Here is a 27,567-nt window from a genome sequence, read left to right on the forward strand (position 1 = left end):
GCATCACAAATACAGTTCCATATACTGTATCAGTAAAGATGCCAGTTGTTTTAAGCACTTTTGTTTTAAAGCAGTTGGTAGTCTGCACACTCTGCAGGAGGGGATTATGAGGCTTGGAAGGGTTTATGGCCAGTCATACCACAAAGTTTAGTGAGGTCATCACTACCAAATCTGGACACAACTTGCTCCACTGCTGCCATTAGAGCTAGAACCACCTCCCCCCATCCTTCACCCCTCATCCCCATCCCACCTTGCTGGTATCTCTGAGGCACTATCATCCACTCTACCCACAGATTTTCTATAGTCCCTACCTTTTGGGGTTTAGTTTGGAAGCATTCGATTGACCAAGATTAGGCCACAAGCATATGCTCTAGATGCAAAGGAGTCTGGGTAAACAAGTATTTGGGATTTTCAGCTCAGCAGCTATGGTGCTGGGTATGCCCTGCCTTGCAGCAAGATTCAATTGTTTGGAAAATTATCCTAAACAAATGCAGGTCTGCATGTTCAGAAGCTGAAGGAAAAAAAGGCACCTCTAGCATGAGAATGGAAAACTTGATATAGTAGTAAGCTGAAACACTGACCTCACTTTATACGCTTTGCATTCTCCGTAAGTGCAAGCAGTCTATTTACTCATCCCTGACATTTTCCTTGGCAGCAGTTTGCTCATGGGAAGGTAACAGAGGGTTGAAATGTGATTTAACTTGGTCTCAAAGCTTCTGCAATCACCTTGAGGAATGTACCAGCTTGCCAATTTCAAGACTAAGACATGTGGAAGCAACCGACAACCTGCGTTGATTGAATCCAACCTCTCAAGTAGATGAAGCAACCCCTCTTCTGTCCTGCAGCTAAGAGCCTGGCTGAGATGAGCAGCTAAATACTTAATTGTATGCTTCTGAGTTTTTATGGCCCATCATGCAATAGCTGATGAGATACACATGGAGAGTATTGTGAGGCACTCCACAAAGGTAGTAAAAGTTGGTAAATAAGTACTGGGTTGGCCAAAAAGTTTGTTTGGTTTTCTTAAAGACAGCTTTAGTAGTGCTTAGTTCTAACTTCATTCAAAACAATTTTGTTAGATTGTATTCTGATGGCAGTTGTATCAATCTGCATTAAAAAAAAATTGATGCATTTCTGCCTACCCATTTTCAGCATACTGTTTTATTACTTCAGGAAAGGTAAAAATAGAGACATTTAAGATTTATGCAGTGTATGGAGAAGATTAGGGTGAGGGTTAAAGTTTGCAAATTTCATGCTGGAAATTTCCCACTGGATGATGCTCTCGTCAGGTAGACCAGATGATGTTGATGGTGATAAAATTAAGTCATTGAGAACATCACATAGGAGATGGCTGACATATTCAAAACACCCAAATCAAGTTACTGGTGAAAATGAAAAATGTTTTTATCTTACAGAAACTAGACGGACATTTTGGCCAACCCAAGAAAGCTCGAACCATGACAAGGAATGTTCCAGACTGTGAATGTCTTATTATTGATCTATACTAACTTCTGATAAGTGACCATTTAGACTCTATGTATGGTAATTTTCAAAATCCTGATTTTTTATAGACATAATCATAATAAATCTAGCAACGCTGTCACCCCACCCAAGAAACCTTGCCCAAGACCCTACTCCTCTATCTTCCATACCAGAATTAAATTACCCATATAATACATGACTGTCATTACCACTAGATTCGAGAACTCATTTTTATATTCATTAGTTTGACACTCACTTGAGCCTTTTATGTTGTCACTTTCACTTAACACTATCAATGGTTCCCAATTTCATGAGTAAATGCGAAAATTTTGATTATAAAATCGTAACCGATGTGGCCCCATTACCCACTTCATCTTACATCCGACACCTTTTTAATCACATTGATATGCCTTAAGATTTGAACAAGCCAAGTACATTCCTACTCCTGTATACAATATTCCTTCCCCAAATATACATACATATGGCTCACTCACCCTTCAGTTTTTCAAATGTCCTATTAAATACAGCTTTACCTGACCAATTTATAATACTAACCCTTTCTGCCTTATTTTCCCTGTAACCCCAGGACTTACAACAGTGTAATACAGCTCATAAATGGTGAACACACAAATCAAAGTTAAAACTGAATAGTTAAAAACAGATGGCATCTGTTAACTGCTTAGAGATCTAGGTAAACTTCTAATTTAGTTTCCCTATGAAATATCAAATCTATGGTACAGCCCCATCATCACATCTTATAGTAGCAAGGAAGTTTAGCTAGCAGCAGTGAATGGAATGGATAATGGAAGACTGTTGTGCTCTATGTTGGGACGGACTAAAAGAAACTCAAAGGTACAGGCAAAGATAACTCTACTGGATAAGCTAGATTTTTAAATATTTGAGCCATGTGCTTTCCCTACCAAATTTGAAAACATTTTGCTGGGGGGCGGGGGGGGGGAGATAAATTAGTAGACTCCTTGAAAAGAACTTACGTGATACGTGTTGGTGCATTTCTGAGCCTTAGAAGTGTTCATATTCTACAACATAGGATTTATGGAAGATAGAAATTAACATGAATATTGTTATTTAAAAAATATTTTTAGAGCATCTTTATGATATGAATACCAAGATGAAGTATATGTATGCAGAACTATAAGATGACTTTGTATGAATCCCTGTTCTGTTGGTTCAGTTCTCTGGAGAACCATGACTGGTTGAGTTGTGTGGCACAGGTATTTGGCATGACAAACAAATTGAGATTCAGAATAGTTTTGCATACTCACAACTGTAAACCTGATTTTGCTCCACCCTATATTTATAATGGGAACTACTGCCCACTTCACAGTAGCAGCTCAATGTTACTACCTATTGCAGTTACTTCACTTAACTATTTCACATTGGAGCTGGTCATTACTACTAGCAAGTTAGGCCCTCAGGAGTGATGATAATATTTAGTCCAAGTGAATGAACATCCAAATTGCCATTACCAACATTCCCATCCTGACTACTACAACTAAGCCAGCACCTATACAGTGAGAACAGACACTGTCTAGATGTCCATGAACTTGTTCTGTTTCAGACCAAAGTTAAGATACACAGTACTTAGTTTTAACAGGGAAGATGTTATCCATTAGGGTCACCTGAATGTCTAGTGGGTAGTCTCAACTGCAGACCAGGTTCAGAAAATCCTATTACCTAGTTACCCTAAAGATTCATCCTGAGTTTTGGTCACACTGGTGGTGTTGATTCACATCAACTAGTTTAACTGCAAACCAGTGTCCACCATTTCCGTAAGTCTGAGTATTTTTCTGCAAGTTACATGAATAGATTTTGGAAATGTCTTGGCAAAACTAGTAAGGTTCACCATCTACACACGTGGTTTATTTTGGCATCTCTGACCCCTTTTTCAAAGGGTTGTCCATGAATTCTCTATTGTACCAGGTCTATGTTCAGGAGTTCTAGATTTTGGGTTATATATACTCAAGTAAAACCAGTCTGTTGAGCAAAGCAAAACTGTTGGTATATGCACTCATAGATAAATCCAGCTCCATTCATCTTCAAAATCCATTCCTATAAAATTTGCTAAAATCCTGTTTATTCTTGGTGGAAACTTTTTGAAGTTTAATTCAGAATTTACACCCCCCCCAACCCCCAGCATTGTTAAGCGCAAATACTAACTAATGAGAACGAGGGTTGAGAATTATCTTGAGGCATACTTCCCCCATGCAAAGAACATTTCAGAGGGCTTGGGGTTCTCCAAGGCCTCCAAAAGCTATGCCAACTGTTGGGACCCTAACTTGCTTCCTAAATAATGTGCTTTCACAAGACCATACATAGAATTACCGATTTTAACTATTTTGATTCAGTAATTTTCCAAATGAACTCAATGCATTTGGTTTCAGTCATCTTAGCCCTGCAGCTACAAAACAATATATTGTTATATTGGCATATAAAAACCCTGGGTTCCTTTGCCTTCAGGCAAGTATATCAAGACTAATTTATCCTATCCCTAAATTATCTAATGTTATTTATCCTATGGTCATATTTTGTCAGTTTAAAATCTTCTATGTCAGCAGTTAAACCAAAGGATAACAACACTTAGAACCAGATGGTCACCAGAACAAACTACTTACCTGCCTTCCTACCCCAAAATAGGAAAAGGAGTCTCACCCCACTGATAGAAAAGTTTTTAACTAAAGTTCTTCCAGGTTCAAAAGTTAGGAAATCCCAACTGACATTATCTTAAAAACACAAAACTCTTCAGTTCAGTGACAGGATAATGGATGGCTAACAAACATTTTAATTGCAAGCCACCATCTTCTCTGATGTATCAATTTGACCTGGTTGATTTTCCTAAGGTGGGCTTACCCCCTACCCTCCCTGGGCTGGGCCAATTAGAGGGCTGGAAATGTTTAATCCAACAATGGAGACCTGTGCCAGATCAGATGCCCACTGACCAAACCCCACTGCTTTGGTGCTTCTAGCCTACCCTTTTTGCTGCCTACATTCCTTCACATATACTTTTATCAGAAAACTAGGGTTCTCAACCTGTAACCTATCCTTTATAATCCAACCCTGGGCCACATTCTACAATTCAAAGTGCGTAACCACACAAGGGGCCAATTCTTATTTCCAAACTAGTTATGAATACATTTTAAAAATCTACCAGGAACAGACTTACTTAGTTCTAAATGCTTACTGGAAATACAAACATGCAGGGGTGGGATTCTGTGTGTATGTAACAGCTACCAAAAGCATAAGAGGTATACGTGTGAGACACTCTGCCCAGTCAAGTCTGACAAATTAATGCTTGCAATTATTGTCTATTCTCCATTAACAATGCTTTCATTCATCCAGTTACCTATGTTAGAGGCAGAATGGCATCACAATTATGAGTGCTAACTGGACTAAGACTGCCCAGGTCCTGATCCTGACACTGCACCTTTTCATTGCTACTTGACTCAAGGTAAATACAACATTATGATTGCTACAAACTAAAGGAATATATATAATAAAGTACTTTATAAAGTACTTTGAACACACTAAATATGTAAGTACAGGCATAACCATTTATTGCATTTTGCAGGCACTGAATTTTCACTAATATCAAGGCAAGACCAAACACCAGCAAAAGGTAAATACACCAAGTTCAGATGGTTAGCCTTTTTTAGCAATATTTTAAAGTTAAATCATGTATACTGATTATAATGACAATGCTACTGTACTTCATAAAAATACAGTATAAACATCACTTTTCTATGCACTGAGAAATTTAAAAATTCACAACTCACTTCATTGTGATGGTCTGGAGCCAAACCTGCAATACCTCTGAGATATGCCTATACTATAAAGGTGCAGGCCAACAAAGTTACCCTATATATAGCAATTTCCCTCAAACTGGCCATGCAAATAATTGAAATTCAGGAAAAAAACATACAAAAAACATATATTTCAGGCATTCCCAGAGCAAGCATGAAGACTAGAGTTATTTAATACCTTCCAAATGGAATGAATCATCCCAATATCTCCAATATCTAATTACTTGCTCTTAATGTTTTTCCCAGAAATACACAATTCATGCTTGGTGGTGTTTTTAAAAACCAGCACCAAAAATACATCTCAGTCCAAGGGACAATGCATGAAGGACTAAAAACTATGTAACGATTCTAAGTAATAAGGTTAAAATAAACAAAATCTTCTTTGTAAACTGAGTTGTACCAGCCTTTTACTTTTCATTTGCATTTATTTAACACAGTTCTCAAAACATTTGAGTGAAATTGGGCCTCCTCTGTTAAGCAAAGGATCTGAAAATAATATTTAAAAAATGAACAGGCAGTCTTCAGTTCATCCACAACACAGTAGTGTTCCCTTCTCTTTTCCTGAACTCTGAAGCACCCAGTTTTTTTGTTTTTTTAATATAGTCTAAAAGCTAGAACGAGAGTACATTTGTGGTGGAATGTATTGTCACTTACTGATAACCAGTTGAAATACCATTATCCCCTTAAAACAGCTTTAAGAAATAGCCTTTTAAAGTCATACATTGTGTAACTCTTTTCTTACTCCTTGCTATAAATAATACAGATTATATAAAGGCTGACAAATCCACATTTATATAAGCATTAAGCATTTGCTGTTATTGAAAGATCATTAGTTCTAATACTAGCAGTACTGAGTTACAGAGCATAATTTTTAACACTTAGTTGCAGGTATATTAAGTATGGTATGTTTCATGGACTAAAGGAAAATGGGCATTTTGGTCTTCAAATTTACTACTGACAATCTAATCTGAACAGTTCTGCTAAGCACTGATATGTTAGAAAGAAAAGTAAAAATCAAACTTTATTGTTGCTTTTTGCCATTTGGTAGCATTTTACACACAGGCTTCGATCTTCAGAACACCCTGAATTCAGTAGAAAAACCTTTTAAATGAAGTTTTGTACAATAGAAACTTCTCAGCAGTCAAAATTTAGACTGTAAAAAAATACATGCAAAACATACTTTTCTGAAAACACTTAACTTTGAACAAAGCACCGAACTACACAAATGCAGAATGAGAACAGCATTTCAACTCCACCAAAAGTAGTCATCATAAAAGGTGTAAAAGTCACCTAACTTCACTAGGCACTGTTCACTTTTTAAACAGGAGACAATAAAAAATATTGTCCACAAACAATATCCAAACTCTAGGGCAGGTTTCAGAAAGTCTTCCACTTCATCCTTTAATAGCGACCTGGGATTTAAAAAAACAAACAAAAAAACACATCATCAACAATGAGAACTGATTATCAAGTATATTTAACGTTGAGAATTTTAGACTGCTCTGCCATTTAGTCATTCCTATGTACCAGATTCTCTTCTGTGAAAAGAAGAGTAAGACTTTCACATAAGTCACACTAGAAATGAGAACCAATGTGAAATAATAGGGACATATAACCCAACACGAGCTAAGGTTTCAAGTCACTCAGATGTTTCCAAGCTGTGCAAAAATTACAAGCACTCAGAAAAAGAAAAGCTACAAATGGAGACAATATACTGTGCATTTACTATTTCAATTAGCAAAAAGATCCCAAGGGTTGCTTTTGTACTTTATGGAACCCCATACATAGTTTGGGTGTATATGTATATATGACATAAAACTACTTATGTTAATTAACCCTTTCTCAGCAAAAGAAATAGTTACTGTGCTGTGGCCTGGTAAATTAGGGCAAACCACACAATTACATTATATAAAATAAAATATATCAAGACAAAAACTTACGAGGTGAGTATGATCGAGATCTGGAACGGGATCTATACCCTCCACGACTATAGTAAGGAGAAGGTGACCGTCTTCTGTAAACAAACGTCAAGACCATCTAAGACTCCATAGATCACAATTAGATTAAATGACACACAAAAATTATACACAATCCCTTTATCAGTGTCTAAAACTAGAAGGTCATCAATGACCTTCCAAAATTTTGCATTCATGGGATTTCAAGGTCTATTTTAGTTCTGAGAATGAAGCACAGTATCAGGTCTAGTAACAATCACTCAAAACTATTAGAAGTCAAATAAATACTCCTTGCTATATTCTCATCCACCGATATTCTGCTAGCCCATTTGAAATCCTATTAGGTTAAATATTTAAGAAAAAATTCCTTCCCACTAATTCTAACCACATCCAAAAAAACAAATGCCAGTGCACCGAAGTGATTTAATTTGAGTCAGTAAAAGACTGACTCAAGTGCTCATTCCAAGATACTTATGAAAAGCCAACAAAGAAAATGTAGTACAAGAGGATAGGTATCAGGAATCAAGACTACCACCGAGTAAAAGCCCAATTAATTTCTGAAAACACACAAAGCAATGGACACATCACTTGGCTTCAGTTACAAGTTATAAAATACTGTTTTATAAACTTCATGCAATCCAATTGTGTGTGATGTCACTTATAATTTAACTACCAAAACACCTGTAACCAAGTGTCTTCATGTGAGCCATTTGTATTGTACAGTTTTAAAACCCTGCCATACCTGTAAATCTGATCCCTGTCTTGAGCAGCTCTCCATCCTCCTCCTCCTCCACCTCCTCCTCTGTGAAGGCAGAAATGCATTTATTTTGTTAAGTTTTTGGGAAAAAAAAACAAAAACAAAAAACACAATTCATGCAGTAAAACTAAAACATGCGAAAATGAAATCTTGTTTCTTGTAAGTAAAATTCTAACTGTACAAAAAATGGCATAGAGCTCTCTCTGGTGGCTAAAATGATTATCATTAGATCAAAGAACATTTCTAAGTAAGTGCTCAAGTTAATTAAAATAAAAATCAAGTCTAGCACTGTAACCTTCTCAGCTCCCACAAATTAATCCCTCAAGTGCCATTTAATGCAAAAATACTTGCTGTTAGCAACAAAATGCTGGAGAATGATGTCAACAGCACCCTTAAAGACTCATTTGCATAGACAGTGAGTAATAAAACACACCAATAACTGTCAACTTCTTACAACATTACCAAATAGTGTTCAAAATATGTCCACACCCCAACAACATACCACATTAGGTACCATGGATTACTACTGTGGCTAATATCACACGATTCACACTTTGACAAGTAAGGCAAGATCTAATTTACCTGCTGTTGCTAAAATAAAGGAGACTTGTACTTCATTTTTTATCTTTGAAAGTATTCTAAATAAGGTTCTTTTGTTTTTCAGGTATGATAGACATTTTCCCAACAACCCCCTAAAAATTTATCAATAGTTTAGTAATGAATAAACTTACCAGGTTAATACTAAATTATTGTTCTTACTTTCATGGACTCTTTAGAGAATCAGTTTTTCTGCCTTTTAGTGCATGATGTAATACACTAGGATATACAAAAAAACCTGCTCCATAAAGCATTAACTTTCAAAATACAACTTTATTTTATGCTATAAAAAGGGGAGGGGACATTGAAGTATGGCCTAATTCTGTTTCCATTGTCATGCTTGAAATACACATGTTATTTAAAAAGACACGAAACCTTAAAATCTAGTTTGAACTCTAGTTCTGGGTATCTTGATATAAAAGGTAATGCTTTTATAAAAGGCTACAAGTATAGTGCTGCTTTAAATTATGTTGCAACAGACATTCAGAAGAGTTGATGCTTCCTTCAAGTTTTTTGGGAACTGAAAACTGATGTTATGGTTAACTTACCTGTATGATCTGCTATAGTAGTCCCGATCATCATAGCCTCGATCGTATCCTCTGTCATAGTAATCACGACGGCGTGAGCTGCCACTGTGAATAATAATGTATCTTTATCAAATATCAAGTGGCCTTCCTTATCTTTCTAGACATGACTTTGGCTGTTAAAAACTGTTCAGATATTTATTAACAGCAACAGAGGCATGCCACATTCAGCTGGATCTTAAGGGTAATACAACCTCAACCTACACAGTCAAGCTCTGTGGACATGACTGGGAAACTGCTTCAACTGTTAACATTTATTCTCTTCTCCTGGGCAAAAAATTCATAGGCCTGTCTATGAATTAACTGAAAAATGAGTATTACTTCCATTGAATTTCCACTGATAGTGAATAAATAATGCCCCCTCTCTTCCCTTCTAATAATGTACATAGATATATTCTACTAACTTGCTTTTCATTTTAGTCAATTTGCCAATGCCACATTTCCCCTAGCAGGGGTATCCAACCTTTTGGCTTCTCTAGGCCACACTGGAAGAAAAGTTGTCTTGGGCCACACATTAAATACACTGCAACACATAACCACAAAAAACATCCCGTAAGTAAATTTACAATTTTGTGTTAGGCTGCAGGTTGGACACCCTTGTAGGCAAATAAAATTCATATGGAGAATATGCTTTCAAGAGTGGGAAAATGTTTAGCCTATTAGAAACAGGAAAATTATGATACAATTCTGTGTGTACAGTATAATTGTTAAGAGCCTTATATTTAAATTAAACAATGAATTTAGAGTTTTAACATATACACTAATAAGAATTATGACAAAGGAGAACTCTCTTATCATTACCAGTTCATTGTAAAAACTGAAGTCTGTGTTTTCCACTTTGCTAACGGAAACAAAAAATAAAAAGTGCACTGGAGTAGGAGTTCTACAAACTTAATTTTAACTATAATGGTTAAGTTTCCACTATGGGTAAAATAGTCTAACTAGAAACATTACCCAGCAAACCCAAATATGACATTCTTTTATGATAAAGTGGGATGTGATCTATGTAATGTAATGGTGTTCATCAGAATTGGTGGCACAAACAAAATGTTTCCTCTGAACATATTCTATCAAATATAGTTTTAGCCAGTTAAGAAAAACAGGAAAAATGAGTTATACTGTGGCACAATTAGATGAAATGCCCAAGATTTCCCCGCAGTAACACTTATTTCTTGGAGAAAGTGAACACACTGACTAGTCAATCAAATTTTTACCTTCAAAATAAACTTACTAGGTAGGTCTCCCCATGTAAATTCCTGGTGTTGGGGTATGTGGTCTTTTCGTTATAGAGAAATCAACTCTGATTCTACGTCCATCAAGCTCCATTCCATTGGCACGCTCTTTTGCCTTCAAAAAGTACATTAAGTTGTTATGTACACCCTGGACAAAGTCGCAGACTATCCAATAGCTTTAAGTAAAGTCCGACAGGATGTTTCAGTTAGATGCATTAAATTAACAGGTAGAACATTATGGCCTCGACTTAAAGTGTTTTTTCTCGTATTAAATTTTTAAAAGCTAGCCTTAAAATCTCAGGAGAGTTTATCCAAAAAACTACAAAGGCTAATTTAAAACATGAAATATTTGAATTATGTTAACAAATTTACAGTGCTTCTAGCTCTAAAGCAGTGCATATTTGGCAAACTACTGATCCATGAACTAAGATTCGAAATGGCTGAGAGTAAAACTTCATAAATGAAAATTACATGAAATCCATGTACCAGTGGCCACAAATGTGAGACAAAGCCCCAGTCATTAATTTATAGATTGTCCACAAGGCTGCTTTTGCATTTCAATGGCAGGGCAGGAAAGTTGTGGCTCATGTGGCCTCAGATATTTACTGTCTTAATTTTTAACAGACAACTTGATGGATCCCTGCTATGGAAGCAAAAAAATGTAGAATATAGTTCTTTCATCTAGAATATACAGTAACTGAAACAGTATGTACTTCAAGGTAAGAAAATAAAAATAAAAAAATTCCCATTCCAAAGTTAGCAGTTTGTTCACAACTCATTTAAAGAGCATCCCTCCGTGGAATGCTAATTTCTAATTAGCAGGATTTTAATTTCTAATGGATTCTAATGGATTCATGTGGATTTTAATCTCTAATTCCAATTGTTATTTTCTAATTTGAAAGTTTAACGCCGAGAAGATGGGTTCTGGCACTACTGATTCAGATAAAAAATATGCTATTCTTCAGAAAGTTAACTCCAGTCCTGTAGCAAAAAATTAGGGAAATCAAGCCTATACTATTAACTGAACCTTAGAAAAACTTCTATCCATATCTTTGGGCATCAATTATATTAAAACAAGGCCAAATGACATCTTAAAGCAGGGTGTCCAACGTTTTGGCATCTCTGGGCCTTAAATACACAAACACTAATGAAAATTGGTAAGCAAAAAAAGGGTCCGTATGTAATTTTCGTGATATCCACCACCACAGATAAGCAAAAAAGTCCTCACACGATGACCCTAATTATGCAGCAGCCCTTCTGACAATCTCTTAAAATCGCCCAGCAGGTTCCAAGTTTGTGATCACTAATACAGAAAATGTACATATCTAAGTAATAAAACTAAGTAATGTTTTAAGCTAATTTACAAGTTTGTGTTGAGCTGCATTCACAGCCATCCTGGGCCGCCCACAGGCTGGACACCCCCGTCCTAAATCATTCCTTCAAATCTCTTGAATTTTAGTCATCCATTCTATTACTTGCATTTAGTTTTCCATTCTCCCTTTAGTAGTTCAGTTGATAATGGTTTCCAAAAATTAGTATAGTTTTCATAAATAACTATACAATTTTATCTAGAACGGAATTCCCAATCTCAACATTGACCTCAGATGGTTTTTTATTGTTTCCTAAGCTTTTCTCTTCCTTATACATCCCTCAGAGATGACATCAGCTACCAATCTGTATGCATATAAAGCCCAAATACTTAAAATACAGCCCAGATTCATGCATTCAACTTTTACTTTTAGTCTACATACTAAAAAATTTTTACTTTCTACATTCTTCCTCAAGTCAATTAACATCTAAATATGAAATCACTTTGTCAATATATATGTAAAACTTTTTCCTTAGTCATAACTATCATTTTTAAACGTCCTCCATTTTAGAAAATTGCTCAATGTAAACAAACACTGATTAAGTATTCTAAAGAGTATTATTAACATTCTTGTACTTTTGATACCTATATTTAGACACACATACATACAACCCACATCTGGAAACAGTCATATGTGTCAAAATTTATTTCAAAATAATGTGGTGGTAGTGGTGGGACTGAGAATACAGCAGGCCAGAAGCTAAGGATACTTAAGGGGGGCGGGGGGAACAACAGGAACGATTGCTGTAAGTCATACTTTTTTGTTATTCTGTATATATTTGAAACTTCCCATAATAAAAGGATGAAAAAGTCCAAAGTATCACTCCAATCTATTCCCAGAACTGTACTTTAACTCAAGCTACAGCTTATACACTATTTACAATATAAAAACAGAAATAAATTGTCCTTACCCAAGTACTTGATTATTTAGTACTTGGAGTTCACAACACGACCACTATTTTACAAGGTACAGATAGGCTTTTTTACTTACTTCCTTGGCATCATCTACATTTTCAAAATAAACAAAGGCAAATCCTCTTGAACGTCTAGACTGCTGGTCATATACAATAGACACATCAGCAATGGGGCCATATTTAGAGAATACTTCTCTTAGATCTCTTTCTGTGGTGTATAAGCTCAATCCAAATACTCCAAGGCAACAGTTGGGATCGGGATTTGCCTAGAAATAGAAAAATGGATTTTCAACTTTTAATAGAAAGGGAACCATACACAAATTAGCCAAAAATGTCACTACCAATAAAAATACTGGGTTGGCCAAAAAGTCTGTATGGTTTTTTCCACAAAAGACACATTTTTCATTTATACCAATAACTATTGATTTGGATATTTTGAGGATGTCAACTATCTCCTGCTACTGGCTTCTAGTGGGGAGAGGCCAAGGGTGCTGCTAAACATCTCCCAATGCGTAAGACAGCCCCACAACGAAGAATTATTTGGACAAAATGTCAATGGTACAAATTCACACATCACTTTTGATCACTCACAGCACCATCTCCTTACACTACACAAATCTTTTTTTGCTCTTCAGTTGCATTTTTACCTTTCTTGAAGTAATAATGCATAATACGCCAAGAAAGTTGCATTATCATCTTCTATATTCAGTATTAAAATAGAGGAACAAAAACTCACCAATTTTGATAAGCTTTTTAAAAAAATGCAACAAAAACTCACCAATTTTGATTTTTTTAAAAATGCACACTGATACGATAGCTGTCACAATACAATCTACCAAAATTGTTTCGAATGAAGTTAGAATTAAGTGCTACTGGAGCCATTATACCAAACCAAACGAAATTTTGGGCCAACCCAATAGATAATAAACAGACTAAAACACTGCAAGTAATTCACTTTCTAGGAATTTATTCTAAGAAATACCCACACATTCACAACATGTACACAGATAATCAGAATAGCATTATCTCCACAAGAGAAATGTGATGAACTATTAAAATACTGATTTAAGATATACAGCCCATACAATGGAATACGTAAGACAGCCAAAGACCCAGGGCATGCTCAACTCAATTCTAGTTTTAGAAACATTATATACGCGAATTATTCATATACACACAAATGAAGTCAAAGATGTGTACTAAACTGTTTAAACACACATTTAAGCAGCTCACTTGCATTATTTTAATTATTTAAAACAAGCCACATGTTGCCGACATTCCAGTTATCACGAATTTACCGCAAGTTTTCATTTATTCCACATCCATTTACTATAAATTCCATTGCACTCTCAAAAACAAGCACATACCTAACAAAACCATTTGGATCATACAATAAAATCACAACACGAACACACTAAATGCTATGTCATTTGGAACCTCTCATGGAGGACAATAAAAAGCCTCAACACCTGAAAGAAATTTACTTACAATTAAATGGGAAAGTCAGAAAAGCATTATGTAAAAGGTATTAAACCCAGAAAACTTGAGTAACATTACTATGGGACAGATAGACAGACAGACACACACACACACAACATAATCTAATATAATAGTAACGCACAACAGAGATTTTAAAAATTTCATTGGCCAAGTTACCAATGTGAAAATGTTACACTTAAATGTTAACTGAGCTTTGGCTGATGTGGCTCAATGGACTCGGTGCTGGCCTGTGAACAGAGAGATCACTGGTTTGATTCCCAGTCAGGTCACACTGCTGGGTTGTTGGCCAGGTCCCCACAGCTGTGGGTGTACTAAAGGAAACCGATCCATGTATTTCTAGCACACTGGTGTTTCTTACCCTCTCTTTCTCCCTCCCTTCCCCTTTCTATAAAAGTAAATTTTAAAAAATCTTATAGTTACCTATTGTCTAAATGTAGACCATTACATGGGAGACATCCTTTAAAAAAATTGTTTTTGTTTTTTAAGAGAGAGGAATCAATTTGTTGTTCCACCTATTTATACACCCATTGGTTGATTCTTCACTTGTGCCCTAATAAGGGATCAAACCCGCAACCTTGGCCTATCTGTACAATGCTCTAACCAACTGAGCTACCTGAGCTGGGAGACAGATACCTTTTAGAAAGACTATCTCAAAACACCAAAAAGCCTCAAAAGGTAACTCACATATTCAATGCCAATGCTCTACTGTAAAATAAAATCAGTTCTAACTTCAAACAAACCCTCACCCCGTCCAGAGAAAACTTTATTAAATAAGATGGTTCTAAAAGTCCATTGCTTCAAAAACAGTTATTTTTCATCTTACCCGATTCCCGACGTGACGCCTCCGAGTAGACATGGGAGAATGACTGTGGCTATGACGTCTTCGATAATCTCGACTGTAAGATCTGCTACGGGATCGTCTGTGGGAGCGAGACCGAGATCGTGACCTTGTATAATGCCTTCGAGAACTTCTTCTGGATCTAGACCTGCAAAACAAAGGCCTCAAGGTCATGACTAAAATAGCTGACAAGATACGGCTTTTGATTCTTTCCATATTCTATTCTAGAGTTAAACTTCAGAGGACGGAACACAATGCAGGCATATACTAACATGGTAACAAGTGAAATCATTTTTTTTTTTTTTTTTGCTGTCAATTCAACTCTACTAGGAAGAAGAGTTCCAAAACCACTAGCTCTCTTCCAACATTTCTTAAAATAATAAAACAATTTCAATTATTTTTTGAAAATCAGAAAACATGCATTTCATACTTGCTTGATTTGTGCCTCCCCTGCCCCTCAGAATACACCGCCCTATTTTTCTGCTTCTCCCATTATGCCCACACTATTCACTTAAGATAAAAATCACCAGTAGTTTCCCCCCAGCAGTTTGTTCTTAACTAGAGCGATCATATGACTTGTCATCTAAACCAGGAAGGACACATTGTAAAAGAGAAAAGAGATGCTGTTAATTATGCCTGACAACAGGCATAACCTGGGGCTGTTCTGGGCAAACCAGGATGTAAGGGCTACTCTTGACCGACACTGTAAAAATAGTGCGCTGTGGTGTTGTTTTTCTTATACATACATACATGTATAAAATACTAGACTACACCTATTTATCAAAAATTGCAGTTACTGAAAGACATGTTCTGCAGTGTACTTGCCATACTAATATAAGCAGTTTACTTAAACTCATAGTGAATCCTCACAACAATTCTGAAGAACTAGTACTGGTACTAACTTGCCTTTATAGATAAGCAAGCTAAAGTAGAAAAAGGTTAAGTAATCTGCCCAAGCCAGAAAAAACAGAGGTAAGATTCGAAGCCTAACTGAAAAGCCCAGGCTCTTAACCACTTAAGTCTTCAGTCTCCCAAAACTTTCAATTACGTTCATTTCTAGCCCTAGCATTATATAGGCCAACAAATGATCTAACCCTCTCTATCTTCCTAGTTTACAAAGCACAAACCAATTTCAAAGCTAAAAGAGTAACAGAAGGAAATCCCAAGACAGTCTTTCTTACCTAGATTCAGATCTGGACCTGGACTTTGATCTGGAACGCCTGGAATCTTCCTTGGAGCGAGACCTTGCAGGGGTATGCCTTGCAGATTTCCCAGATCCATGAGCACTTCCACTTCTGGAAGCAGAACGGGATTCCTACACGTAGATGTCAAAAGTTTAATTTGTATACTTTCTGGGCAACTTTAAAAACAAATAAGCTGCTGTAAGATAAATGGTGAGGGAAAGCACTCCCCTTCCAAGATAAGAAAACATAGGTAAGGGCAGGAACTGAATATACCTGGTGTAACAATCACATTGCTCCAATTGACATAAGTCAATTAACTTTAACTTTCACCTTTTGTGGAGCAGGGATAAGAGTTAACTGACCCCGCTCTCTCCAGAAAGGGGTGTCAAAGCCAAGCAGCTGAGGGACTGCCCAAGGACTGTGTTTAGGGAATGTTACGCCATAAAGACTAGGGTGAGAAAGAACCTTATTAATAACTATGATACCTACACTTTATATCTATTTCACTCAAGTTACCATCAATAAAAACAAAGCCCTATGAAATTCATAAAACTTACTTTTAAAATGCTTTTCACTTTAAAATAAGACCTCAACCTTCCAGATTATTTTTATTACTCAGTGGGAAAAAGAGACAAGGACCACCTTTTCAAGTACTAGAGAAATGTAGAAGCCTAGTGGAAAGCAAGGACCAGCTTGAAGAACACCAGACCCTGTTCCATCTAACCATGGTGGGAGGCCCTGTAAGATCCTCAAAGGAACCAGATGGAGCTACAGCAGAAAGGCAGTGAATTATGCAGGAGTAGAAGGAGTAGAGAGGGTGTCAGAGAGCTATACCTTCCTCACAGTTAGAGATGAACCAGGGCAAACTGAAAATAAGTTTAAAAAGCTATCTAAAGTACACATTAATACCAGAACATTAAATGAGACGCTTCTAATCTAGACTCAGAATGGGAAGTCAGGAATTATATACAAAAACCAAAGTCCAGATATATACTATATACTCACAGCTTTCCCAATCAAAACTAGGACTAGCTAGTAGTAAGTGGCATAAAAAGGAAGATCTCGCTCTCAAAACAATAACAACAAAAACACCAACAATGAAATAAGTAAATAGGATAACTAGTAGTTCACCAATGGTCAACTCATCAGCAAAAAGGCATACATATGTAATAAGTAATGAAACCAGAGAAACATTCTGCCAAGGATCAGAAACAGAAAACTGGATAAAGTACACTCACACTCACACTGATAGCTAAGGTATCACCAAGCAAAACAACCTTCCAGTTAGCCAATCTTAGGCAAATTAAGGGGTATATAGCTCAGTGGGTTTTTCCACCCAAGAAAGAACAAAAAATGGCCAGACTCAAAAGGAACCAACATTAGAGTACAGGCAAAAATCAGACAGGCAAGTCATTATGAAGAGCCCTCCCTATATGCAGATCTTTGAAATATTTTGGCCATTCTTGAAAAAACAGAAGACAGGATTATTTTTAAATTACAGTCCCAAACATTTTCAACTATGTTCTGGATTTACAGCATAACGGATAAAGTTTGGAGGATCCTTCCTATGACACCCAGAGAAAAAAAGTATATGCAACACAGAAGAGACAAATTAAAATTTGAAGATTAGAATAGGAAACAAGAGCTGGTAAAATGAGATCTGGTCTCTAGGCCCAAAAGAACTTTAAAAACTTTCCAACATTTCAAAGTCTGTATAAAACATTGTGTGATGTGACATAAAACATGTAACTTTCCACCATATTGAGATTTAAAAATGAAAACGGGGGTGGGGGGAAAGATGGTTCTCTGGACAAAGTACTTTTCAAAAATTTAAGTGTTGTTTCTACCACAGGCAAAAACTAATCTAGAAGAAGAGATAGTAATAGGGACCCAAAAGTTCCTAAATGCCTTTGTTTATTCCATTGCTAAAAAGATCACATCATGGAACAATAATAACTTTTAATGGATACCAAAGAAAGCAAAACTTGCTCTGGAAAGGAGAGCTCAATATAATAAGAGTTAAAAATATTACCAACAAAGCTATCACAGTTAACAGAAACCAGTCAGCCTAGGGATCTGAGTAGAAAGGAAGAGAATAGTGTCAAGATCACCCCCTTTCTTTAAGCCTCTTGCTTCCTTAAACAGGAGAGCCTCATCCCAAGCTGAGATGCTTTTCACCACTAAGAGAAGGGATAGTACCTCTAATCCTTAAGGAGACTCCCCCCATGAAATTCTAACAGATCTAGTACCAAAGAGTAGCTGTCAAACTATAAGACTTTCCACTCAATCTCTGAAATGAACTGGCTATATGCAGTTATCTTGTGAACAATCATTTCTAATACCTGGAATCCCTGGGAAACCACCAGAATGCAACGATTTTCCCTTCTCTACTAATACTTGATTAGGCTAATATCTAAACAATGCCTCTACCCACTCTTCTTATCAAGGATATTCTTCAAGAAGTTAAACCCCTTCATAATTATGTTGGCCATTAGCTGGTTTGGAAATACATGCAAGGAAATTTAGCCTGCCTAGAAGAAATGAGACCTAAAATCACTAGCCAAATCTAAAAGCATACAGTTAACTTTAAACCTTAATCCACAGGCAGATCTGTAAAGCCAGCTGGAAAAACCATCTACACACAAGGAAAATTTCAAGTCCACTCTCAGCTGACAAAGCTAGAGTTGCCAACAGATTAAAACCCTACCAAAAAAGCACTACTCTGGACATCAGTACCTCAAGGAAAAGGATCATGAAACTAAGATGAGCATTAATTAAAACAAAGACAAAAACTCACTAAAATCCGCTCAAGGAATTCAGTTCTTACAGACTGAAGCTTTGTCATAAACTTATGTGCAACCTACAGGGAACACATCAGGAAAATCAAACTCAGCCATCCAACAAAATAACTTCACCTCCCTCTTCTGAGAAGACAGGATATGTTAGAAAAACTTTTTAAAAGAGGTGATAGAAGCGGGAATAACCATCCAAATGCTAAGTTTCTCCTGTATTATTTAAAAACCTGGATGCCATAAATTAAGACTCAATACTGGCTCTTGTAAACCTACACAGCGTTTAAAACACCAAGTCCCCATCCTGGGACTGATTTTTCTAAGTCTAGAGTTGGGTATCTACATTCCTTAAAAGCACCATACATGTTTATGATGCTAGGTAAGTCTCACTGATTTCGTCAACTTCTGAAGTTTTATGCCATTTTACCTATCCGTTTTTTCTCGGCAAAGATATCTCCCGAAACCTTGTTTCTGTCACCTCTGCTCCACTTGCCCGCCCCCCAAAGCACTGATCAGCCCTCTTGGGGCGTGCACCTTACTGTCCAGAATAAGAGGCCTGCCCCCCCCCTCATTTGGCTTGGGGAGCGATGGGGACACAGGAAAGCCTCTGGCCAGGGGAGACAAAACCACCAAATCGACAGGATGGTCAAATTGTATCAATGTTTACTTTCATCTTTTCTCTACCTTAGGCTATTTAATCAAACACTAAACTGCCTTCTTCCTCTTTGAAGACTAGTGAGTCTTTCCTCTTTGGGGCCCCAAGGACCTTTTAGGTCTCCTAATAGAAGAATCCATGGACTTGAATAGAAACATCCTTTCACATCACTTTTACCTCAAGTCTGCCTAATCTGAATTCAGAATATGAAGTTAACATTAAGTTTGTACACAGCAAAAAATTTTTACAAAGCAGTAATGGGGCAAAGCAAATGCCGGTCTTCTATAAATAATTTTCTTCTTGCAAAATAAATAAAGACTTATAAAAAGGTCAATTTCACAATGACAATAGGCCCTAAAGGCTCAGAAAATGGATCTCTCTAGAAATGCAATTTAAGGCACTTTCCCCCATGAGTGGTAGATTTGACAACTTCCAGAAGGTGTTCCTTAAGTTTTAATTTTTATTAATTTATTGGGGTGACATTGGTTAATAAAATTATGTATTTCAGGTGAAGAGGAAGTTTTTTTTGGCTCTTTGTTTCAGAAATAAGTAATAACCTTGGCTTTCCCAATAGGGTAAAGACTGCTATTGGTTACCGTAGGATATTACTTGGATGTGTACTTGACCCATCAAACTGAAGGGTAACATCATTACAATCATCTGACTAACTCAGATAAAACAAAACAACGAAGAAGGGAAAATGACGTAACTTTTGGATTTATTCTCCCAAAAAGCAATGGGAGTGGGGAACTAGAATAAAGCTACTTTATAATCTATACCTCTTACATCATTATAATAGCTAAGTGTTAATAGCAGAAAATGAGAAAATGAATGAAGCACCTACTACTACTACTGCCACTTTGAGTTAGATATCCTATTCACTTGCATGTGTGACCCACCTTACTCTAAGGGAAGCCACTAGATTTTTAGCAATAACCCTTGTCATTCAGCTGGAACAAGCAAACAGAAAAGAATTAAAAATCATTCTTGTGAATCTAGCACACACACATCTTAAAGTTAAGACCTAAGTGGTCATAGCTTTCCACTATTGCTATCTGGAAAGAAATTAATGTTTTCACAAATGCCCGAAGTACCCTGTTCAATGCTTTCCTTGGATTTTGAGTGTTTAGTTTTATAACCACCCTGTTGACATTCTTTAGGGAAACTGACAACATCCTACTATATAAGGTGGGGCAAAAGTAGGTTCACAGTTGTTCATATGAAAATTAGAAAATAATACAGGAGAATAAACTGTTTCATGTACTCACAACTGTAAACCCACCTTTGCCCCACCTTATATATATAGCTCACTACCAAATGACAGAGGTCAGTACATTATACAAGTCCAAGGGTGGTGGGGGAAGGGGTGGCAGAGACCACCAGGTTCCAACTCTGGAGGTACTCACTCATGCTCCAGGATCAGCAGAGCTAGAAACACACACACACACAAAACCTAATGGGAACATCATGAAGTCAACTGTTACCCATGCTGGAGAACTCATTCCTGCCTGATATTTGACTACAAAGGGTTATTATTATTTTTAATTGCATTTCAAAAATTTAACTAATAAGTTAAAATCAGAATTACCTAATTTAAACGTTTCCCCTGGAAGGCACTTCTTTACCCTGTATATATTTTCTTCTATTAAACAAATAATGCATGCATGTTTAGCAAAATATACAGGGACACATAAACAGACTAGTAATTACTTAGCGTAGTGCTTTCTGATTCCAGATTACTTCTTATCTTAACTTCATTTTTATTTCTTTTCTTCATTCTTCCGTTTCAAATTCTGACTTCTTTCATCTTCCCCACTTCACACAAATTGCTCAATATTCTACAAGTGGGACTTCTGGTCTGATAATTAGCATGCATTCTTTCTTTTATTTTTTTCAAATTTCAGCTTCACTTATTCCTGAGCTTCAAATACTCATTTATAAAACTTGTCAAATGGCGACTTCCGCATTTTCCTTCTTCAACATTAACCTTAATAGAAAAAGAACAGGATGAAGAATATTTTAAAACTCCAGGATAAAATCCAGTGCCAAAACTGAAACTAGAAAAAAAAAAAATCCCTTGTTTTGGATTTTTAAAAAAACCTAGAATATGCAGCTCAAAAAACTGAAACTATATATAGTTTCCTGTTGTTTCTAAAATATATATGGTAATCAACCTCATTTGTCTACTCCAAAATAGCTTTATCATGCTTAAGTTGAATGTGAAGTGCGCAACTGAACATTTACTGTTCATCTAACAGTTTAAAAACTATAATTACATTTCACACTTCTTATTCATCAATAGAAAATGTTAAGTGTCAAAAGCACATCTCTAGTTTAAAAAAGTGACACATTAATACAGAAGTGCAAGAAAGGAAAGCACGGACAATTCATTTGTACAATGACGACAGGGCTCAGTTGGAGAGGTTTACAAACTGTGACTGTGTGGGTAAGGTCAAGAAATGTATTTAATTTCACACATTTTATACCACATTTCTAAAGAACTCTATAGAAAGGCAATGTCAGGGAATCTGAAAACGTGGACCACAGCGAAGTGTTCAACCTATCCCTCCCTAGCAAGTTGCTGTAGTGAGATTCTACATTTTTAAAGGTCCAACTACTAAATTTAGAACTAAAACCAAATCAACCAACTACTGTATTTGAGTAACTATGAAGAAAAACAGAACTAGAATGCAACATTGGTGTTTTCAAATAACAAACTTTCCCCCTTCAACGAACAACTATTTAAAATCTTCTGCAGTCCAAAGGAGAAATTCTACTTTTAAAGGTGGCAAATATGGTACATAACTATAGCTCACCTCCTGAATTACTGGAGATTTAGTATCAATAAAGTGTAATGGTGTCTAACACCCTAAACAAAATAAACACGGTCTTTATAAAACATGCTAGTTTCCCTGCAGTTCACCTCATGATCCTTCGTTTCACTGTAAACAATTTCCTCTCCTAGTTTTCTTTCTGGGAGGGGGGGAAAGTAAAGCTTCCTTTAAAAAAAAAAAAAAAAAAGAAAAAGAAAAGAAAAGAAATCAAGAAAAAAAAAAGTTAAGTCTTTATACCCTTATCTGGGCATAAAGACAGCCATGGCTATTGTGGGAAGTGCTGTGATGTCTTTTTAAAAAAGTATATTTTTCAATATAGTTTTAAAAATCAATTATTATTTATTTAATCCAGGAAAAAAAAGTCAAATATCTTTTTATTAAAGGGAGTCAGTAATTTCTTTTAATATCCATCACTAAAATGTAATGGGAAATGTTTGCTGGCAGCACAAATGTAATCGTGGAATCAGAATGCCCAAGCAGGTTTCCTCTTATGGGCTCCTAAAGAGTATGTACAGATACAGGACTTAGATGCAGAAGATACTGGAATTGAGGCCAACGATCTAGGTATCACAACTTTTCAATATGGACTCCTTCCTGCTGCTGTCTCATCACCCCCTCCCAACCTTCTTTCTTCTTTTATATTTGAACTACAAAATACACTACTAAATAATGTAAATGAAGCTTGTTATTTCAACTCAGGTAAGTGGTCACTTTAATAAAACCAGAAACCCAACTATTGAGCAAATATTTAGTTAGGAAACCCTACTTAGAAATAAGCAGAAACTTGTCCCATCACCAACACAATTTGTTAAAAATGATTCTAGCGATTACAACGGGAATTCATATAATGTTAAAAAAAAGGGGGTGCATTCATTAGGCTGATTACAAGGTAATTAATATTTTAAAAATCTGGAGGGAGCAAATCAATCCTGCCACAAAAGTCAATACTCCTATCAGTATTAAAGGCTATTTTACATTTTCCTTTAGCCACTCTACCAGATGGTTGGGTGGATAGAAAAATCCTGACACTGAGAACATGTTCTGAACCCCCCCCCCACCTGACATGCCTAAATCAGTCGTACCTCCATGCTTTTGAGAGTTCTCTTGCAAAAAACAGTACACTCTGTATATTCCAAAAACATTCAGTAGACTACCTTTTCATCTAATATCTAAGCACAAAAATCAATGCAAAAACAGGGGCTTCATCTCACAATGTCATATTAGACCATCTATGTTGGTAAAAACTAGCAAACTCCAAAACCCAATTCAAAGAGAAGATTTTGGGGAACCTGAAGACTTATTTGTTGTAGTCGAGAACTTTCCCCTGGATTGCAGCTTAAAAACAAAACTGACAACACCTAATTCGATGTACCCCTCCCACTAACCTTGGTAAAAACTTTTATCAGCCGCCACCGCCTCGTCATACATTGTGAGAAAATACAATTTATGTGTAAAAACTGATCAACATAAGACACTGCTAAGAGTCAAAAGATATACACAATTGTAGCTCTCCAGCAAAAATGTGAAAAGTCAACTATAAAAATATGAATATCACTTAGGTTTGGGGTTTGATTTGCCATAAGGGAAAAGGCTGTACAAGGCAAATTTAATTTACACCATTTCTCACCATCTGAATTCCTCTTCAATTTTTTTTTGACCAAAACCAGTAGTACTTACCTTATAATCACTTGGAATTTCAGTTTGAAAATGCCACCTTCCAGTTTCAGACAATATCCACAATATTAAAACATTTAGTTAACCTGGTTTGTTCAAGAGACTCATACCTAATCACTCATAGTGAAATAAAACAATGCAAACTATTTCTCCCTGCTCCACATAAATTCGTTTTATTAAGGGAATTTGGTGCAATGGCTAGAAAATTGATCAAGATGTTCCAGTTTTTAAAGTTAGAATTTGGAGTTGGGGCTAAAAACAAATACAAAAAGAATCCTTGATTAAGCACAAAAGAAAAAAGCAGAATCTGAAAGGCAGTCTGATGGGATGGTATCCAGATGTTACTCATCTCTATAGAAAATAAGACTAAAGTCCCTAGATTGCAAACATCACTTCTACAAAAACAGCCAATATTCTACCAAATTTTGACTTAACTGCATCTCTACGGCAGAGGTGTCAGCCTCTTTACATTAAATAAATAAATAAAACATAGTATTTAAAATGTGGATAATTTTTGGAAATTCTGGGAAGAGACGTGAATTTTAAGAAAAACATTTTACTTCTATATGGGTTTGGCCAGACCAGGAAAGTCAACTCTAATTAGACACATTTCTTGAATTTACATCAACTTTGACACAAAAATACAAGGTAGACTCTGCCATGAAACTGTGACATTAACCACAAACACCCAAGAATGTACCCTGCTAATGCACTTAAAACTAAGCAAGGGAACACAGTAACCAACCAGTCCTAAGAAAATTAATTTGTTATTTACTGCACACACACAACCATTATGTTTAGAAAAGAACTTCCAATACCTAAAAGATTGGGGGGAAATTTCTAGAGGTACTTTGGGATGTGTCTGGATCAGAAATTTAGATAAAAACGAGGGGTGAGATTACAGCCGAACTGAGATTTTTATTAGTGATTTACAAGACCAGTTGGGAATGTTTGAGAACCTAGAGTGGAATGAATTTTTCAGGCTCTAGAAGCTTGTCAAACACTACTGCCATGAATGCAAATTTTCCACTACTTTCAGGCACTTTGAAAAGGAAGATTTTTAGCCAATCCAACCCGACTGCCCTACCTACCTAGCCCTTTTCATGGCATTTTATTTTTTATTTAACTGTTCCACTGACCTTTATGGTTTGCCAAGCAGTCTTTGGGAGTCCAAATACATGTTTATTTTAGGTCTATTCTAACAACTTCAGTTTCCAAACCACCAGTTGGAAAGCAATCAACAAGCAAACACGAAACCAAACGAAATGGAAGTATCCCACCACTTCAAAGTTTGGAAATCCCTCCCAGGAAAAGTCTGGACTTCTAAGAAAAAAAACAAAAGCACTTATTACTGTATGTAGCTTAAAGTTATTTTATAACTTTCTCTCCTTCCATACAATAATTTCGTGAGTATTTATCCTATATGACAGCATTGTGAAAAAACACTAGGATATACATCCAATTAGATGAAAATACATCCCTTCAAAAAAAAAAATCTGATGAAATGACACTTCTTGAGTTGTCTCAAACCAGAACCTATAGTAATTGCAACCGTTTCCCTCTTATGTAAGTTGTACTAATTTATTTTCCTTTAGGCAATTTTTCATCTCCACGAGCACACCACAAGTAACTTATTCAGGTATATTCAAATGGGAGCTCCTCTAGTCAGAAACCAGTCATTTTGTATTCCCTAAACTGTGTGCAAAAGTACACAGTAATTGTTTTAGTATAAAGAGGAGGCCTCATTAGCTCAAACCAAATTGCACAGTAAATACACTACCATACGAGGAACTAATATAGTTCATTCTTAAACCACCCCAAATCTGTTTTTTGCGAGTTTGGTAACGTATTTGGATAGACATGCCTGATAATTACCGAGACTTTTAATGTGGCTCTACCCGAAAGGGAAGACCTAACAAGTAACAAACTGTAAAAACACCCAAATTATTCCCATCAGGTTAAAAAATCAACTTGTATGGTGCTTTTTATCACTCAGAATCTAACAAATTCTCCTTAACCCCCAAATATTCAAGACTCCATCAATACTTGCATTGTTTCACCTTCATTAGAACCTACACCACGCAACCAAGCTTTACATCACGCTGCTTAAAACCTAGGAACTGTTCTATCTCTGCAATTTAACCAACCCTCACCGAACTCACACCAGAGAGGTGGAGAACTTAAAAAAAAAAAAAAAAAAAAAAAAAAAAAAAACGTAAGTCGTGGTCCACAGAATTAGAATGCCTTAAAACAAAGGAAATAACCGCGCCATAAATCGTCGCCCGCCAATTTCTCCTACACACTTCCGCGAAAAAATATCCATTCCGTTTAAGAAAATCTCGAAACCTGGTTATCTACTATATTTGGATACTGATAACGAGCCTGATACTCTGAAAACCTTTCGTTATCAAAGGAAAGCACTCCACTTAAACCTAACACAAAGCCCGCGCGCCCAATTCCCTCAAACTAACGGGCGAAGAATTTAATCTACCTCAAATGAGTTCTCCCCAACCTAAAAGCCCCAAGAACACACTAAATTTCACCCTTTGGGGGCCCGTAAGGCGATCCGTTCTTAATCTAAAGACCCGTGAGAGACCCCAAAGGACCTTTTTTTCCTAACCCGTAAGTAGCCTTGTGAGGCGCGAAAGCAGCCCGCGAGGGCGCGCGGCCCCGCCGCCATTTTGTGCCTCTGGCAGCGCGCCCGGCCCGCCAGCCCAAGATGGCTGCGGCGAGGCTTCGCAGGAGAGCAACGGCGAAATGAGACACCGCTCCCCTCCCCCAACACCGAGGGGACGCAGCGGCCATTTTTAATCCCCCCTTATAACGGAAAAAACCGTCAACTCGGGTACGAAGCCATATAAACCTGCCTGCAGCCTCTTCGCGACTAAAAGCGCTATCCACAAAGGCTCTTTTAACCCGACTCCCCATCCTCCCGGCCTCAGACTTCGGAGCCAAAATCGCCCGTCTCCCGGTCCGAGGCCGACGGGTCTGGAAACAAGAAACTGGGACCACATAGCCGCCCCCTAGAGCACCTCCACGTACCCGCTCGCCGTAGTTCTGCTCTCCGCTGTCGCTCATGACTCGTAGATGCTGCCGCCGATCGGTTCGAAGTGCTCCAATCGAAGACGCAAACCTCTTGCTGCTTCTTTATGGAGGTTCCGCCGCAGCCTGCCAGAACACACTACTTCCCAAGCCGTTCGGAAACCAACTGCTCTGCACCACCTCCACTCAGGATCTGTGTCTTCCGGACGTGACGCAGCGTCTTTAACCCGGCTCCACCCCCACCCAGAACGCGCGCTTTCTTGGCCCCTCCCCCCGCCTTCTTTTATCCCCCCCCCCCCCCCCCCTTTCAGCTACGGATGTGACGTTACGCCGTCTCTTGTGG

The 27,567-nt window shown here is 37.0% G+C and overlaps 1 protein-coding gene across 6 annotated transcripts; it reads right to left on the reverse strand.

The window, feature by feature from the left end:
• Positions 1–5,687: 5,687 nt before the first annotated feature.
• On the reverse strand, positions 5,688–27,503 carry TRA2B (transformer 2 beta homolog). Of its 6 annotated transcripts, XM_053918185.2 has the most exons (11): positions 27,225–27,437; positions 25,322–25,505; positions 21,385–21,661; positions 16,225–16,358; positions 15,029–15,191; positions 12,783–12,971; positions 10,422–10,537; positions 9,155–9,238; positions 7,995–8,054; positions 7,238–7,311; positions 5,688–6,709 (listed from the first exon to the last, which is right to left on the reverse strand). In XM_053918185.2, the coding sequence occupies exons 5-11, from the start codon at positions 15,059–15,061 to the stop codon at positions 6,699–6,701; spliced, it is 567 nt and encodes a 188-aa protein (XP_053774160.1). In that variant the 5' UTR covers positions 15,062–15,191; positions 16,225–16,358; positions 21,385–21,661; positions 25,322–25,505; positions 27,225–27,437; the 3' UTR covers positions 5,688–6,698. The 6 variants fall into 6 exon arrangements, with proteins under 6 accessions (XP_053774160.1, XP_053774159.1, XP_024420233.2 ...); XM_053918184.2 differs by lacking the exon at positions 25,322–25,505; XM_024564465.3 differs by lacking the exons at positions 21,385–21,661; positions 25,322–25,505 and having other exon boundaries at positions 27,225–27,503.
• Between the last annotated feature and the right edge of the window lie 64 nt (positions 27,504–27,567).

Source organism: Desmodus rotundus, chromosome 2, assembly GCF_022682495.2.
Source record: "Desmodus rotundus isolate HL8 chromosome 2, HLdesRot8A.1, whole genome shotgun sequence".
Taxonomy (NCBI): domain Eukaryota; kingdom Metazoa; phylum Chordata; class Mammalia; order Chiroptera; family Phyllostomidae; genus Desmodus; species Desmodus rotundus.

Excerpts from the sequence above, each read along its gene's own strand:
- TRA2B (XM_024564465.3), bottom strand. The coding sequence starts at position 27,260 with ATGAGCGACAGCGGAGAGCAGAACTACGGCGAGCGG. Across the intron at positions 10,538-12,782 it reads ATGTAGATGATGCCAAGGAA|GCAAAAGAGCGTGCCAATGG; the intron begins GTAAGTAAAAAA and ends TACTTTTTGAAG. Across the intron at positions 9,239-10,421 it reads TACATGGGGAGACCTACCTA|TGGCAGCTCACGCCGTCGTG; the intron begins GTAAGTTTATTT and ends TATTATTCACAG.